The 17,281-nt window shown below is 28.6% G+C and overlaps 4 protein-coding genes and 1 long non-coding RNA gene across 9 annotated transcripts in view; 4 read left to right on the top strand and 1 right to left on the bottom strand.

The window, feature by feature from the left end:
- Positions 1-2,456, top strand: part of LOC115241735 — a 6,037-nt gene extending 3,581 nt beyond the window's left edge. The window contains exons 2-9 of the mRNA XM_029817661.1: positions 247-366; positions 477-594; positions 775-1,036; positions 1,100-1,216; positions 1,672-1,762; positions 1,829-1,974; positions 2,153-2,276; positions 2,365-2,456. Coding sequence (XP_029673521.1) covers positions 247-366; positions 477-594; positions 775-1,036; positions 1,100-1,216; positions 1,672-1,762; positions 1,829-1,974; positions 2,153-2,276; positions 2,365-2,418 — 1,032 coding nt within the window. The 3' untranslated portion in view covers positions 2,419-2,456. The remainder of the gene's footprint in view (positions 1-246; positions 367-476; positions 595-774; positions 1,037-1,099; positions 1,217-1,671; positions 1,763-1,828; positions 1,975-2,152; positions 2,277-2,364) is intronic.
- The window catches only part of LOC115241755, a 170,292-nt gene that overhangs the window by 60,667 nt on the left and 92,344 nt on the right, over positions 1-17,281 (bottom strand). The window lies entirely within an intron of this gene.
- The window catches only part of LOC115241730 (mannosyl-oligosaccharide 1,2-alpha-mannosidase IA), a 481,287-nt gene that overhangs the window by 382,997 nt on the left and 81,009 nt on the right, over positions 1-17,281 (top strand). The window lies entirely within an intron of this gene.
- Positions 2,763-5,182, top strand: LOC115241741. Its single transcript, XM_029817669.1, has 4 exons — positions 2,763-4,063; positions 4,438-4,557; positions 4,661-4,778; positions 5,106-5,182. The coding sequence occupies exons 1-4, from the start codon at positions 3,920-3,922 to the stop codon at positions 5,180-5,182; spliced, it is 459 nt and encodes a 152-aa protein (XP_029673529.1). The 5' UTR covers positions 2,763-3,919.
- Positions 11,822-15,114, top strand: LOC115241734. Its single transcript, XM_029817660.1, is given in 8 exon segments — positions 11,822-12,143; positions 12,520-12,639; positions 12,743-12,860; positions 13,058-13,400; positions 14,183-14,273; positions 14,340-14,485; positions 14,709-14,841; positions 14,933-15,114. Coding segments are annotated over 8 exon segments (1,149 nt in total). The 5' UTR covers positions 11,822-11,999; the 3' UTR covers positions 14,987-15,114.

Genomic DNA, 17,281 nt, shown 5'->3' with positions numbered 1-17,281 from the left:
TATATATATATATATATACTGTGTATATATATAATTTAAACTAAAAAACTTAAAACCTTTCTAAAAAACATAAAGATATTTGTTATAAAATTATTACTAAAATTTTGTTATGCAAGTTTTTCTAATTTATATCATCTAGATTTATTTTCTTAATAAAAAATGTTAATAAAACGCATTCTAGCGTGTGTAAAACATTTTGGTGATAAGCAGAAATGATTTATTGTTATATTTCCTAAATGTTCTTAGTTACTACTATTCATCACAACGCAGTACGATACGAACCTCCTGCTCAAGATTCTCTCATTTGTCTTGCCTGTTCTTTTCTGTTTTATAAAGTATTGCATTTTTATTATACGAAGAGACAGTGTAAGTCCAATAAGAATAATTCTTTCGAACATATTGTTGTAACATTGATACAAAACAAATTGTATTTTAACCATATAAGGAAAGATATTTAAAAAAAAATGGAATAATAGGTGAAGCAAATGCTGAAGTACAATCGAGACAACTGGAAATTGGTTAAAGATAAACTGGAAATTGGTATTATAGAGAAATACTCTTATATCGCGAGACTTCTCTCAATAATTTTGATGGGTAAGAATAGTAATGTGTGTTACCGCCTCATATATGTAGTGATATATAGCTTGTGACAAAGTTAATATCAATATGCTATGTGTATGCGGTATGTTTGAATGTATCTTCGATATGTTGTTTGAATTAGTTACTTATTTAGATATAAGTTAGATTTAAATATGAATTAGATTTTTCTCTCAGGCTTGTGCTGTTTTGCAATAATCACGTTCACAATACTACAATTTCTACCGCTAATTTTTGATATTATATTACCATTGAATGAATCACGTTCCTGTCGACTTATCTTTATCACGGAATATTTCGTCAACCAAGAGAAATATATATACGCTATATTTTTACACCATATACTAGCCATATCCGTAGCAATAATCGCATTTTGTAACGTCAGTTCAACATTCTTGATGTATGTCCTTCACACATGTGCGCTGCTTAATATCGCAAGGTAATGCTAATTGCGCTTGTCCCTGTTTGTGAAATTGAAATATGTTTAAACATATTTATACAGTTATCGTATAGAGAACGCGATAGAGTGGAATATGTTAGCGATCTCCAGCCCTGCAAGAGAGTATCTCCTTTACCGGAGGATTGTACATGCGGTTACTATTCATCGAAGGGCCATCGAGTCAGTATTTTAATTTTTTTTATTGCTATAAAATTTTTTGCACCCTGTCTTTCGTGTTATTTATTATCCATTAGAAGCGGTTGACTGATTTTGAAACCGTTTTATTACCACGTTTAATACTAAATTGCTTATTATTATATATTTTTATATTAAGTAATATCACAAATAAAATGTGGTGTAAATTTACAATTAAATACATTTAAGAGCTTAAAGTACGTTACAGATTTGCAATTTGTTTGACACATACACAAATACGTGTGCGTTTGATGAACACATTTAGATTCTTAAGAATATATCTCTTTAAAATATGGAACTAAACACTGTCAGGATTAAACGTGAAGTCAGAATCATATTATTTAGCACATGGAAGCATAGAAAAATGAATATATATCAAAGTTTGCGCCTATTTATATATTGGTAATGTAACAGTTCTAATACTTAACGTCTCGTTGAAGGTTTATTAATTTTATCACATCTGAATTTACGGTATTATTTGCTATTCTGATCGTAATTGGCGTCAGCTCTTTAAGTTTAAATCTTTTACAAGTAAGCAATATCCTTTCTTACCTATTTCATTTAATTGACTTCTCTTTAAGTAGCATTTTATCGTAGTTTCTTCAATTGATAACATTAACGAATAATATCACAGAGATAGTGGTATTTGCTTTCATGATTTGTCTTCATTTGGTTTATATGTTCATCGCTAATTACGCGGGACAAAAAATAACAGATCATGGAATAAAGTTGTTCCATGCAATGTGAGTACCGCGTTTTACAATATTTTTAGCTATATTTATACAGATACCAATTCTCATATAGATAGATCTCTTGAATGTGATTTGAATCGATTGTAAATTTAACATCAATTATATCGCCAAAACGTGTTTAGCACGTTTTTCTTTCTAGTTCACAACTTACTTCAACTAAAAATTGCAGTTATAATGGAAAATGGTATATGACACCATTGCATACGCAGAAAATGTTATTATTTATAATGCAAAAAGGAACGATATATGTCAATATAGGTATATTTACTGCTTCCTTGGAAGGTTTTGCTACGGTAAAATTAAAAGTTTTTTTTAAAAACAAAATGTAATGTTGGATTAACGTAGATTTAACGAGCAGTTCAAGATATGTATCCTTTTCAGCTCGTGAATGCGGCAATATCCTACTTCACAGTGATTCATTCTACGCGACAATAACGAACTAGGAAGAATAATTAAATTAACATAAAAGTGCGCATAACAATAAATATATGCCTTATTAGTTTTTAAGATTTAATGTACTATATAAACATAAATTCTTTCATTCTTGATATTTCCAAATAATACTAATAAGTGGGCAAATCTTGAAAGAGATTGAAGCTTAATCGAATTTGAGAGCAACAAATCAATAATCAAACGTCGAAACCGTTTTATTTTACAGATCACGGATGGGCTATTAAATAATAACATGAACGCAATACAATTAGTTAATAAATAATTATTAAATAATAATTAGGTAATTCAATATTATTTTATTAGATATATATTTCCTCTGATTTTATTAATTTTTTTATTTGCATACTACCCAAGCTAATTGTAAATGTTGATGAAAACTTCCCGTATTTATGTTCAACTTAACTAAAACGATAGGAATGTAATACGATGTTAAACTTGTTTATGTTAAATTCGTTTCGTAGTTAAATTCAATTAGCAGAATCTTTGGTGGATAAGAAGAGTTTGTATGTCATTTGGTACATCATAGAGCATATACGCGGCTATTCATATGCATCAGAAATAAAATGTAGAGCAATATTATCCCGTAATGAGACAAACAGATTTTGCAGCAGTTTAAATAAGTTTTATCGAGTAAAACTATTGATACTATTTATTACTATCGAAGCGGATCCCGTATATATACTTACTTACTTTTGCAATAAGTAAAGTTGAGAATTGCAAGAAAAAAGAATCTCTGTCTAAAAAATTATATACTATCTTGCATTCGTATCGATGACGAATACTAATATGTCTGACAATACAAAATAAATATTTTAAAAATTAACTTTTATTTTGTTATAAAAAAAAATAAATTTAAATTTTGTTGCATCAAAATTTTGTACTTGCCTCAAACCACATATATACTCAGTTGCATACTGTACACTTTGTTACAGGCAAAATCTTATAAACATTTATTTTAATACGTATATGTATATATTAAATGGATCGAGCGCGAACTCATTTCCACTGCGCGAAAATTTTTATATCACCATTTTTGTTTGATTTCCTCAAATGTACAATAAAGAAATGAAGTATTATACATTATATATAATAGTGAATAGATCCGTAAAGTTTCGTATTTTTCTCAAAATATAATCCATTTAATATTGTATAGATTCACCAAGTGTATGAGCGCAGAGTAATGCTTCGTATGATGCACTGAAAGATATTGAAAGTCTTTTTACTATCGAGATAAAAAAGTCATAACTGCGTTTGTGCAAGAATATGCATTAAAAATATATTGCTCTCACAAATTGAGGTAATTTAGACTAATTTGCTTTCATCTATATCAAAAAAACATTACTCAATTATTAGAATATAGCCGTCTTTACAATAACTATCGACGCACGAATATATCGATCGTTGAAAATTGACGGAGAATGTCGCAAGAAATAATTCGAGAATTCAAAGGTTCGTCTTATGGTTACATCGCAGTTCTCGTAAAATGTATACGACAGAAGAACGCTATTATAAAATCAGTCGGGTACTTCTTAAGACTCTTGGTTTGTGGCCTTATCAGCAATCATATTTCTCGCAAATACATAAAGTACTGTGTGCCAGCCTTCTTTTAACATTTATTCTTGTCCAGGTACATATGTCGAGTTATACAACTTTCAAACTTTCTAGTTTTCAAACAACGTAGTTATAGAATAATGTATCTTAATCACGCGCATTGAGATAAACATATCTCTCTTTATCTTTTCTAATCTGCTATTATATACATATATTTATATAATATATATTTATATATTAATATAATTATATAATTTGTTATGTATTAATGATAATAATTATACATAAATTTATATAAGCTTGAATTATCTTTCTTGTCTTTCATGATATAATGTTTAAAACAAATTTCGTTTTATATAGCTTATGTTCAGGTATTACACTAAATACTTACAATCATCCATCTTATATATATACCAGACAATCAATCCTAAAGTTGTTGTTTTTTCTCAGTTGTTGGTACTCGTTACAACGCAGTACAATACGAATCTTCTCCTCAAAATTCTTTCAACTGTCTTTCCTATTCTTTTCGTCACTGTAAAGTATTGTTTTTTTATCATACAAGCGGATAGTGTAAGTTCAATAAAACAGATAGTTTATTCAAATGTTTCGTTATAACATTTATAAAATAGATTGTATTTCGATTATTGAACGAAGGGCAATATGGAATGAACAGGTAAAGAAAATGTTAGAACAAATGCAAGATGATTGGAGATTATTGAAAAATAAGGTGGAAGTTGACATTATAGAAAAATACGCTTATAACATACAGTTTTCTTCAATGATTTTAATAGGTAAGAATATGAAATATTATTATATATTATATTCTAGTGTGTGTGAAGCTAGCATATCATTTCGTGGAAGATCATAAATAATTAAGAGTTCTGGCTTTATTTTCAATAGTTCTAGAGTTCTTGATAGTTTAAACAAATAATTCTGGCGATTAAACCAAAGAAAATGCCTCAGGACAAACTGATATGCCAACTTCACGCAGCATATTACTTTGTCTCATTTATTTAGCTAATCTCTTTTTATTTTATACGATAAATCATAGTGGTTGAGGCAGAGAACGTATCTAAAACGATTTTCTATTTAATTCACTATAATTCGATTTAAACCAGATCTAACATTTTTTAGTGATTGGTTTTTTTTGCTTGTTCTTGGGTTTCATACTTCAATGTTTGCCATCAATTCTTGATGTTATATTACCATTGAACGAATCACGGTTCTATCAATACAGAATCTGTTTTGTCAGAGGATTATATATGCGATTCTTATTCATCGAAGGGCAATCGAGTGAGAATATTTTTACATTTTCGTAACAACACACATTATTTTTATATTTTATTTTTCTGTTTATTAAAAAGTAGTAATTGATTCTGAGATCTTATCTTTATCATATGTATATTTTTGTATGATTAATTGTATTTCTTCGATATATGTACGAATTAAATGAAATTTACGGAATAAATTGATTAAAATTTTAAATCAAGTATAATCAAGAATTAAGTGTGTTTGTTACAGAAAAATGCTTGCTTATTTATAATTTTCATATAATCTATGATTTATAATTTTTTTTTTAAAAGTATATGTAAGTTTAACAATATAATATTTTTATAAAATGTAAAATCTCTGGCAACTCTTATCGGTTAAATTAAATTTATATATTGCTCATATATAAGAGCATGAGATAGAGAGAGAGAGAGAGAGAGAGAGAGAGAGAGGGGAGAGGAGAGAGAGTTATTTTTACTGAATATGTGAGAAAGCACATTTATATCGATAATATCATAGTTCCAATATCTAGTTTCTCATTAAAGGTATATCAATTTTTTTACATCCAATTTTGCGACATTATTCGCCATTCTGATTATTGTTGGTGTCAGCTCTTTAAGTTTATGTCTTTTTCAGGTAAGCAATATAATTTCTTATTCATTTTGCTTAACTGACTTCTCTTTAAGTAGAATTCTGTCGTAGTTTCTTCAATTGATAACATTAACGAATAATATCACAGAGATATACATATTTGTTTTCTTGATTTGTATTCATGTGGCTTATATGTTCTTCGCTAATTACGCGGGACAAATAGTAACAAATCATGGAATAGAGCTGTTTCAAGCAATGTGAGTATCGCGTTTTACAATACTTTTAGAGCTTTATTTATACAGATACCGATTCTCATATAGATAGATCTCTTGAATGTAATTTGAATCGATTATACATACTTTTCGAATACTTTCAAACATGAAATTAATTTAACATTAATTAATTATATTGCAAAACCGTGTTCAGTGCACTTTTTTGCTAGTTAACAATATATTTTATTTTAACGTTCAAAAATTGCAGTTATAATGGAATGTGGTATGCAGCACCATTGCACACACAAAAAATATTATTATTTATAATGCAAAAAGGAACGGTAAATATCACTTTAGGATTCGGTACTATATTTGCTGCTTCCTTGGAAGGTTTTACTACGGTAAAATTAAAAGTTATTTAAAAACAAAATATAATGTTGAATTAACGTATTTCTAGAATTGACGAACAGTTTAATGTATGTGCTTTTTCAGCTTGTAAATGCGGCAGTATCCTATTTCCTAGTGATTTATTCTACGCGACAATAGCAAACTAAAAAGGATAATTCATTATTTGTCGGATACTTTAAATTAATATAATAGTGCGCAAAAATAAATATACACATATATATGCATTACTAATTTCTGGAATATAATGTACTATTTAAATATATATTCTTTCGTTCTTAATACGAGGACTATTTGGAAATCTACCTCCAGTTAGCTTGCAAAATAAAACAAGAAACAAAAAAAAACATTTTATTGTACACCAAAGTTATTTACACATATACACTACTTTTCGACATAATCGCCATTCGAATTTAGGCTCTTATAGCGTGGTATCGTACTTTGATGAGAGCAACAGCTTGTGCCGCCCTACGACAAATGCTTCAATTCGCATAGAGATTATGTGAAAACGTAGTGTACATATGTAAGTAACTTTTACGTATAATAAAATGTTTTTTTTTTTGTTTCTTGTTTTGTTTTGCAAGGTTACCGGAAATTGATTTCTGGATAGAGTCCTCGCATTTCCAAACAATGTTAATAAATAGGCAAAACTATAAAGAAATTGATAGAGGTCTAATAGAGTTTAAGAACAATATAACGATAATCAAACATCGAAATAGTTTATTTTAATCATGAATGAGCTATTAAATAATAAGATGCAAAACAATTAGTTAATAAGTAGTTGTGTAACTCAATATCTTTTTTATCAAACATATATTTTTTTTATTTTATTATTTTTTTATTTACACATTACCTAAGCTAATTATAAAAATATTGATAAAAACTTGCTGTATTTATGTTCAATTTAATTGGAACGATAGGAATGTAATAAGATGTTAAACTTGTGTATGTTAATGCAGTAGATCCGTTTCGTAGTTAAGATCAGCATAATCTTGAATGGATAAGAAGAATTTGTATATGTCGTTCGATACATCATAGAGCATATTTGCTGACATGCAAGTGCATCAGAAATAAAGTATAGAATAATATTATCTCTTAATGAGAAAAGTTTTACCCCAATCTAAATAACTACCATCGAGTAAAACTATAGAGTAAATAATCCATTTAATACTGTATAGATTCACCAAGTGTATGAGTGCAGAGTAATGCTTCGTACGATGCACTGAAAGATATTGAAAGTCTTCACTATCGAGATAAGAAAGTCACAACTGCGTTTGCGCAAAAATATGCGTTAAAAATATATTGTTCTCACAAATTGAGGTAATTTGGACTAATTTGCTTTCATCTATATCAAGAAAACATTACTCAATTGTTGGAATATAGCCGTCTTTACAATAATAACCGGCGCGCGAATATATCGATCGTTGAAAATTGACGGAGAATGTCGCAAGAAATAATTCGAGAATTCAAAAGTTCGTCTCACAGTTACATTGCAGTTCTCGTCTAAAATGTATGCGACAGGAGAACGCTATTACAAAATCAATCGAATACTTCTAAAGACTCTTGGTTTATGGCCTTATCAGCAATCATATTTCTCGCGAATACATAAAACGCTGTTTGTCGGCCTTCTCTTAACATTTATTCTTGTCCAGGTATACGTCGAGCCATGCAACTTTTATATTTTTAAACAATGTAAATTATGTAAGAGTGTATCTTAATTTCGCGCATTGAGATAAACACTCTCTTTATCTTTTTCAATCTACTAGTATATACATACATGATAATTTCCACGAGGTATTAGCATGTAGCATAGGATTAATCGCGTTGTATGGTACGTTTATAACAATTATGATATACATATGGCATGCATGTGCACTACTTAAAATTGCAAGGTAAGTGCAATTACTTTTTAAATACACATTGTCTTAAAACGAAAATATAATTAAACAAATATATATTTAAATGAATTAATAGTTATCGAATAGAGAATGCTATCGAGAAAAGTGCGTTAGCGATTCCTACTTTTGAAAGACATTATCTGTTTTATGAGAGAATTGTACATGCGGTTCTTATTCATCGAAGGGCAATCAAGTCAGTATATTGTTACATTTTTGTGTTACAACATTTGTTTTATATCTTTCTATGTATTAAAAGTAGTGATTGATTCTGAAACCCTCTCTCGCTCTCACTCTCACTTTCGCCCTCGCTCTCGCTCCCTCGCTCACGTTCTCTCTCCCTATCTATCTATCACTCTATCTATCTATCTATTTATCTATCTATTTATTTATCTATTTCTGTCGTGTATTTTTGTATCACTAGTTGCATATCTTTGATATATCTACGAATGATATTTAAATCACAAATCGATTAAAATTTAAAATCGAGCATAATCAATTATTAAATATATGAAATAGAGAGAATATGAAAAAGATACTTGCTTATTTATAATTTATAATTTTTTTTCTCAAAAACACCTGTAAACTTAACAATATGATATTTTTATAAAATGTAAAATCTCAGATAGCTATTGCCGATGAAATTATATTTATATACATTCCTCGTACTGGATCATAATATTTATTGTAACTGAATATATATGACAAAACATATTTATATTGATAATATCACATATTCTTCGTTAAAGGTTTGCCAAACTTATTGCATCTAATTTTACGGTATTATTCGCCATTCTGATTATTGTTGGTGTCAGTTCTTTAAGTATCAATCTTTTTCAAGTAAGTATAATGTGTTTTTCTATTTTGTGCTGTTGACTTTGCTTTTTGAATATACATTCCTTAGTTTCTTCAATAGATAACATTAATAAACAATAATACTGAAGATGCATGTATAGTCACTGTTCTTATTGTCATACATTTAAGTTATATGTTTATTGTTAATTACGGCGGACAAAAATTAACAGACCATGGAATGGAACTTTTCAAAGCCATGTGAGTGTGTATGTGTGTATAGCATGTCTTACATACATACTTTCAGGATTATATTTATACTATGGTATTCTATATTTCCATACAGACATATTGTTTGTATTCGATTTAAACTGATTGTATTATTATTTCGATACTTATATATAAACGTGTAACTATTAATTTAACATAAAATTTTATCACAAAAATGTCAGGATTAACTTTTTGCTTATCTGTAACTGCTTCTATTTAAATCTACCATGTTAAAAATTGCAGTTATAATGGACTGTGGTATGCAGCACCATTGCATACACAGAAATTATTATTATTTATGATGAAAAAAGGAAATATAAACGTCACTTTAATATTTGGTGGTTTATATGTAGTATCCTTGGAAGGTTTCGCTTCGGTAAAATTAAAATTTTTTTAGTAATAAAATCGAACTTTGATCTGGATTTAACGAGCAATTTATTTTGCCATTTTCAGCTTACGAATGCAGCAGTATCCTATTTCATGGTGATGTATTCTACGCGATAATATGGCATAAAGAAAAATTTATTATAAATCGGGTAATGTATCGAATTAGACAATTGTGCTACATCTGTAAATTATAGAGTTTTTGAATATAACGTGTAGCAAATTTATAGTATGCATACAGGGTATGGTATATATATACAGGATATAATATGTATACACGCAACGAGCGCTCACTAAGTACATAGCGTTATTCCTTATAACTGAGTCGAAAGTCTTGAACAATTTTTTTTTATAACGCTTAATAAAGGAGTTAAAATTAAGTAAAGTCTGTCCAATCAGCGCCGATTTTTAGTCGGGCGCACGTCGATGAGCCGCGCGTGATAGTGTCTGCGAGCGGTCCGCCGCTACGGCGGCGCAGTGGCATTTTTCCTTCGCGCATGCCGCTAGCGTGCAATATATTTACGCATTGTAATAATAGAAATAATTTTTTTTGTACTAAAATTCATATTCATATAAAATATAAAATAATTCAAAAAATACTTAATGAAAAAATACTTTATTATAGGGTTTTGAAAAGGTCTCAAGAAGAACTATAAGAATGTGCAATAAAAAACAAGGGTTTTCATTAAAAAAAATTAAGTTGATTTAACCTTGAAATAATCTTGAAAACCGTCACCTACAAATATTCCTATAACATCAACTTACGTCCCCCTTGAAATACTGCAACTTTTATTTGAAACATTTTTCTCTAGAAACAATATTTTTGGAGATAAAAATTCGTCACGCTTTATTTTGTCCAACCTGTAAAAATACTGTAAGAAAAAATTATTTCTATTATTACGATGCGTAAGAATATTCAATGCTAGCGGGGGAGGGCTCACGCACATTACCAAGCGCGCGGCTCATTGACCGGCTAAAAGTCGGCGCTGATTGGCCCGACTTTACTCAATAATAACTCCTTTATTAAGCGTTATAAAAGAAATAATTAAGGTTTTTTCGACTCGGTTTTTAGAATAACGCTATGTACTTAGTGGGCGCACATAATCGCCGTTTGAATTGAGGTACTTGTAACGTGGTACTGTACTTTGATGAGAGCAAAAGCTTGTGCCATGCTATAACAAATGCTGCAATTCCGGATGGCGATTACGTGAAAAAGTAGTGTACATATGTATGTAACTTTTGCGTATAATAAAATGTTTTTTGTTTTATTTTGCAAGCCTATGAGAAATTGATTTCTGGATAGAGCCCTCGCATTTCCAAACAATGTTAATAAATAGGCAAAACTGATTGATATAGCCTTAATTGATTTTGAGAACAATATAACAGTAATCAAACGTCGAAGCGATTTATTTTAATCATGGATGGACTATTAAATAATAGGATGCAAAACAATTAGTTAATAAGCAGTTATGTAACTCAATATCCTTTTTATGAAAGATATATTTTTAAAAATTCTATTATTTTTTTATTTACACATTTTACAAACTAATCACAAAAATATTGATAAAAACTTGCCATATTTATGTTCAACTTAATTGAAACGATAGAAATGTAATAAGATATTAAACTTGTGTATGTTAATGCAGCAGATTCATTTCATAGTTAAGATTAGCGTAATCTTGGATGGATAAAAAGAATCTGCATATGTCGCTCGATACATAGAGAGCATATTCGCTGCTATGCAAGTACAACAAAAATAAAGTATAGAATAATATTATCTCGTAATGAGAAAAGTTTTATCCCAATCTAAATAACTACCATCGAGTAAAACTATAGAGTAAATAATCCATTTAATACTGTATAGATTCACCAAGTGTATGAGTGCAGAGTAATGCTTCGTACGATGCACTGAAAGATATTGAAAGTCTTTTCATTATCGAGATAAGAAAGTCATAACTGCGTTTGCGCAAAAATATGCATTAAAAATATATTGCTCTCACAAATTGAGGTAATTTGGACTAATTTACTTTCATCTATATCAAGAAAACATTACTCAATTATTGGAATATAGCCGTCTTTACAATAACTATCGGCGCGCGAATATATCGATCGTTAAAAATTGACGGAGAATGTCGCAAGAAATAATTCGAGATTTCAAAGGTTCGTCTCATAGTTACATCGCAGTTCTCGTAAAATGTATACGACAGAAGAACGCTATTACAAAATCAGTCGAGTACTTCTTAAGACTCTTGGTTTATGGCCTTATCAGCAATCATATTTCTCGCGAATACATAAACTACTGTTTGCCAGCCTTCTTTTAACATTTATTTTTGTCCAGGTACATATGTCGAGTCATACAACTTTCAAACTTTCTAATTTTCAAACAACGTAGTTATAGAATAGTGTATCTTAATCACGCGCATTGAGATAAACATATCTTTTTTTATCTTTTCTAATCCGCTATTATATACATATATTTATATATTTATATAATTATATAATTTGTTATGTATTAATGATGATAATTATACATAAATTTATATAAGAATCTTTTAAGTTTTAGCTTGAATTATCTTTTTTGTCTTTCATGATATAATGTTTAAAACAAGTTTCGTTTTATATAGCTTATGTTCAGGTATTACACTAAATACTTACAATCATCCATCTTATATATATACCAGACAATCAATCCTAAAGATGTTGTTTTCTCTCAGTTGTTGGTATTCGTTACAACGCAGTACAATACGAATCTTCTCCTCAAGATTCTTTCAACTATCTTCCCTATTCTTTTCGTCACTATAAAGTATTGTTTTCTTATCATTCAACCGGATAGTGTAAGTTTAATAGGACAGATGCTTTATTCAAATGTTTCGTTATAACATTTATAAAAGAGATTGTATTTCGACTATTGAACCGAGGGGAATATGGAATGAACAGGTAAAGAAAATGTTAGAACAAATGCGAGATGATTGGAGATTATTGAAAAATAAGTTGGAAGTTGACATTATAGAAAAATACGCTTATAACATACAGTTTTCTTCAATAATTTCAATAGGTAGGAATATGAAATATTATTATTATATATTATATTCTATGATAAAAAATATATATATTATTATACATTTAATTAGCTAATCTCTTTTTATTTTATGCGATAAATCATATCGGGGTTGAGCCAGAGAACGCATCTAAAACATTTTTCTATTTAATTTATTATAATTGGATTCAAACCAGATCTAACATTTTTTTCAGTGATTGGTTTACTTTGTATGTTTTTGCTCACAATACTTCAATGTTTGCCATTAATTCTTGATATTATATTACCATTGAACGAATCACGGCCCTGTCAACTATTTGTGATCACAGAATATTTTATTAATCAAGAAAAATATATTTATATTCCATTGTTACACGAGGTATTAGCATGTAGCATAGGATTAATCACGTTGTATATATTTATTTAAATAAATTAATATAGTTATCGAATAGAGAATGCTATCGAGAAAAGTGCGTTAGTGATTCCCATTTTTGGAAGACAGAATCTGTTTTGTCAGAGGATTATATATGCGATTCTTATTCATCGAAGGGCAATCGAGTGAGTATATTTTTACATTTTTGTAACAACACACGTTCTTTTTGTATCTTATTTTTTTGTTTATTAAAAAGTAGTGATTGATTTTGAAATCTTACCTTTATCGTATATTTTTGTACGATTAATTGCATCTCTTCGATATATGTACGAAAATAAATGAAATTTACGGAATAAATTGATTAAAATTTTAAATCAATTTTGCCATTAATTCTTGATATTATATTACCATTGAACGAATCACGGCCCTGTCAACTATTTGTGATCACAGAATATTTTATTAATCAAGAAAAATATATTTATATTCCATTGTTACACGAGGTATTAGCATGTAGCATAGGATTAATCACGTTGTATGGTTCATCTATAACATTTATGACATACGTATGGCATGCATGTGCACTACTTAAAATTGTAAGGTAAGCAATTACTTTTTAAATACACATTGTCTTAAAGCGAAAATATATTTGATTAAATCAATTATAATCAAGAATTAAGTGTGTTTGTTACAGAAAAATGCTTGCTTATTTATAATTTTCATATAATCTATGATTTATAATTTGTTTTCAAAATCACATGTAAGTTTAACAATATGATATTTTTATAAAATTTAGAATTTCTGGCAACTATTATCGATTAGATTATATTTATATACATTGCTCGTATAAGAGCATGGGAGGGATGGGAGTGGGGGTGGGGGGGGAGAGAGAGTTATTTTTACTGAATATGTGACAAAGCATATTTATATCGATAATTTTATAGTTTCAATATCTAGTTCCTCGTTAAAGGTATATCAATCTTCTTATATCTAATTTTGCGACATTATTCGCCATTCTGATTATTGTTGGTGTCAGCTCTTTAAGTTTATGTCTTTTTCAAGTAAGCAATATAATTTCTTATTTATTTTGCTTAACTGACTTCTTTTTAAGTAGCATTTTGTCGTAGTTTCTTCAATTGATAACATTAACGAATAATATCACAGAGATATTGATATTTGCTTTCTTGATTTGTATTCATTTGGCTTATATGTTCTTCGCTAATTATGCGGGACAAATATTAACAGATCATGGAATAAAGTTGTTCCAAGCAATGTGAGTATCGCGTTTTACAATACTTTTAGAGCTACATTTATACAGATATCGATTCTCATATAGATAGATTTCTTGAATATGATTTGAATCGATTATACATACTTTTCGAATACTTTCAAACATGAAATTAATTTAATATTAATTAATTATATCGAAAAACTGTATTTAGTGCACTTTCTTGCTAGTTAACAATATATTTTGGTTTAACGTTAAAAAATTGCAGTTATAATGGAATGTGGTATGCAGCACCATTGTACACGCAGAAAATGTTATTATTTATGATGCAAAAAGGAACGGTAAATATCAGGTTAGGATATGATTGCATATTTGCTGCTTCCTTGGAAGGTTTTACTATGGTAAAATTAAAAGTTATTTAAAAACAAAATATAATGTTGATTTAACGTACTTCTGGAATTGGCGAACAGTTTAATGTATGTGCTTTTTCAGCTTGTAAATGCGGCAGTATCCTACTTTCTAATGATTTATTCTACGCGACAATAGCAAACTAGAAAGAATAATTTATTATTTGTCGGATACTTTAAATTAACATAATAGTGCGCAAAAAATTAATATACAGATATATATGCATTACTAATTTCTGGAATTGTATGTACTATACATATAAATATATATTCTTTCATTCTTAATACGAGGACTGTTTGAAAATCAACCTCAGGTTAGCTTGCAAAATAAAATAAGAAACAAAAAAAACATTTTATTATACACAAAAATTATTTACATATATGCACCACTTTTCGACATAATCGCCATTCGAATTGAGGCTCCTTGTAGCGTGGTATCGTACTTTGATGAGAGCAAAAGCTTGTGCCGCGCTATTGACAAATGCTTCAATTTGAATAGAGATTATGTGAAAAATTAGTGTACATATGTAAGTAACTTTTATGTATAATAAAATTTTTTTTTGTTTTTTGTTTTAGTTTGCAAGGCTACCGAAATTTAATTTCTGGATAGAGCCCTCGCATTTTCAAACAATGTTAATAAATAGGCGAAATTGTAAAGAGATTGATAGAGGCCTAATCGAGTTTGAGAACGATAATCAAACATCGAAGTGGTTTATTTTAATCATGGATGAGCTATTAAATATAATATGCAATTAAAAATAATAAGACACAAAACAATTAATTAATAAGTAGTTCTGTAACTTAATATCTTTTTTATTAAACATATATTTTTTTTAATTCTATTTAATTATTTTTTTCATTTACATATTACCCAAGCTAATTATAAAAATATTGATAAAAACTTGCTAAATTTATGTTAAAATTTAATTGGAACGATAGGAATGTAATAAGATGTTGAACTCGTGTATGTTAATGCAGTAGATCCGTTTCATAGATAAGATCAGCATAATCTTGGATGGATAAGAAGAATCTGTATACGTCGTTTGATATATCATAGAGCATATTTGCTGCCATGCAAGTGCATCAAAAATAATGTATAAAATAATATTATCTCTTAATGAGAAAAGTTTTATTTCAATATAAATAACTACCGTCGAGTAAAATTAATTACTATTAGCTACTTATAGAAGCGCAGTGTCATATATATCTACTTACTTTTTTTTTGCGATAAATAAAGTTGAAAATTGCATAAAAAACATTGCTTTTTAAAATATATACTATAGTTTACATTTGTATCAATGATAAGCATCAATATGTCTGACAGTACAAAATATATATTAAAGAAAAAAAATGTACTTAATTTTATTTTTGTATTATAGAGAGAAAAGAATTTTGATTTTTTTACGTCAACATTTTGTACTCTCCTAAAATCATATGTGCATACTGAATCATTATTGTACACTTTGTTAGAGCGGCACAATCTTTTATAAATGTTGTAATACGCATATATACATATTAAATGGACCGAGCGCGAACTCATTTGCACTGCGCGAAAATTTTTATATCACCATTTTTGTTTGATTTCCTTAAATGTACAATGAAAAAATGAAATATTCTAGATTATAGATTATATATAATAACGAATATATCCGCAGAGTTTCGTATTTTTCTTAATATATAATTCAATCGATATTGTATAGATCCACCAAGTATATATGAGTGAGTAATGCTTCGTACGATGCACTGAAAGATACTGAAAGGCTTTCCTCTATCAAGATGAAAAAAGTCACAACTGCGTTTGCGCAAAAATATGCGTTAAAAATATATTGTTTTCACAAATTGAGGTAATTTGAACTAATTTGCTTTCATCTATATCAAGAAAACATTACTCAATTGTTAGAATATAGCCGTCTTTACAATAACAACCGGCGCGCGAAGATATCGATCGTTGAAAATTGATGGAGAACGTCGCAAAAAATAATTCGAGAATTCAAAGGTTCGTCACAGTTACATTGCAGTTCTCGTAAAATGCACACGACAGAAGAACGCTATTACAAAATCAATCGAATACTTCTAAAGATTCTTGGTTTATGGCCTTATCAGCAATCATATTTCTCGCGAATACATAAAACGCTGTTTGTCGGCCTTCTCTTAACATTTATTCTTGTCCAGGTATACGTCGAGCCATGCAACTTTTATATTTTTAAACAATGTAAATTATGTAAGAGTGTATCTTAATTTCGCGCATTGAGATAAACACTCTCTTTATCTTTTTCAATCTACTAGTATATACATACATGATAATTTCAGAATGTTTCAGAATTATTTTTCTCGTTTTTTATGATATAATATTTAAAATAAGTTTCGCCTTATGTAAATTATGTTTAGATCTTACGTAAAAATAATTTACAACCACACATATCTTATATATATA

This window comes from Formica exsecta, unplaced genomic scaffold (genome assembly GCF_003651465.1).
Source record: "Formica exsecta isolate Colony F162 unplaced genomic scaffold, ASM365146v1 scaffold51, whole genome shotgun sequence".
In the NCBI taxonomy this organism is placed as follows: Eukaryota; Metazoa; Arthropoda; class Insecta; order Hymenoptera; family Formicidae; genus Formica; species Formica exsecta.
The sequence above is the reverse complement of the archived record's forward strand: the minus strand, read 5'-3'. Positions and strand labels throughout refer to the sequence as shown.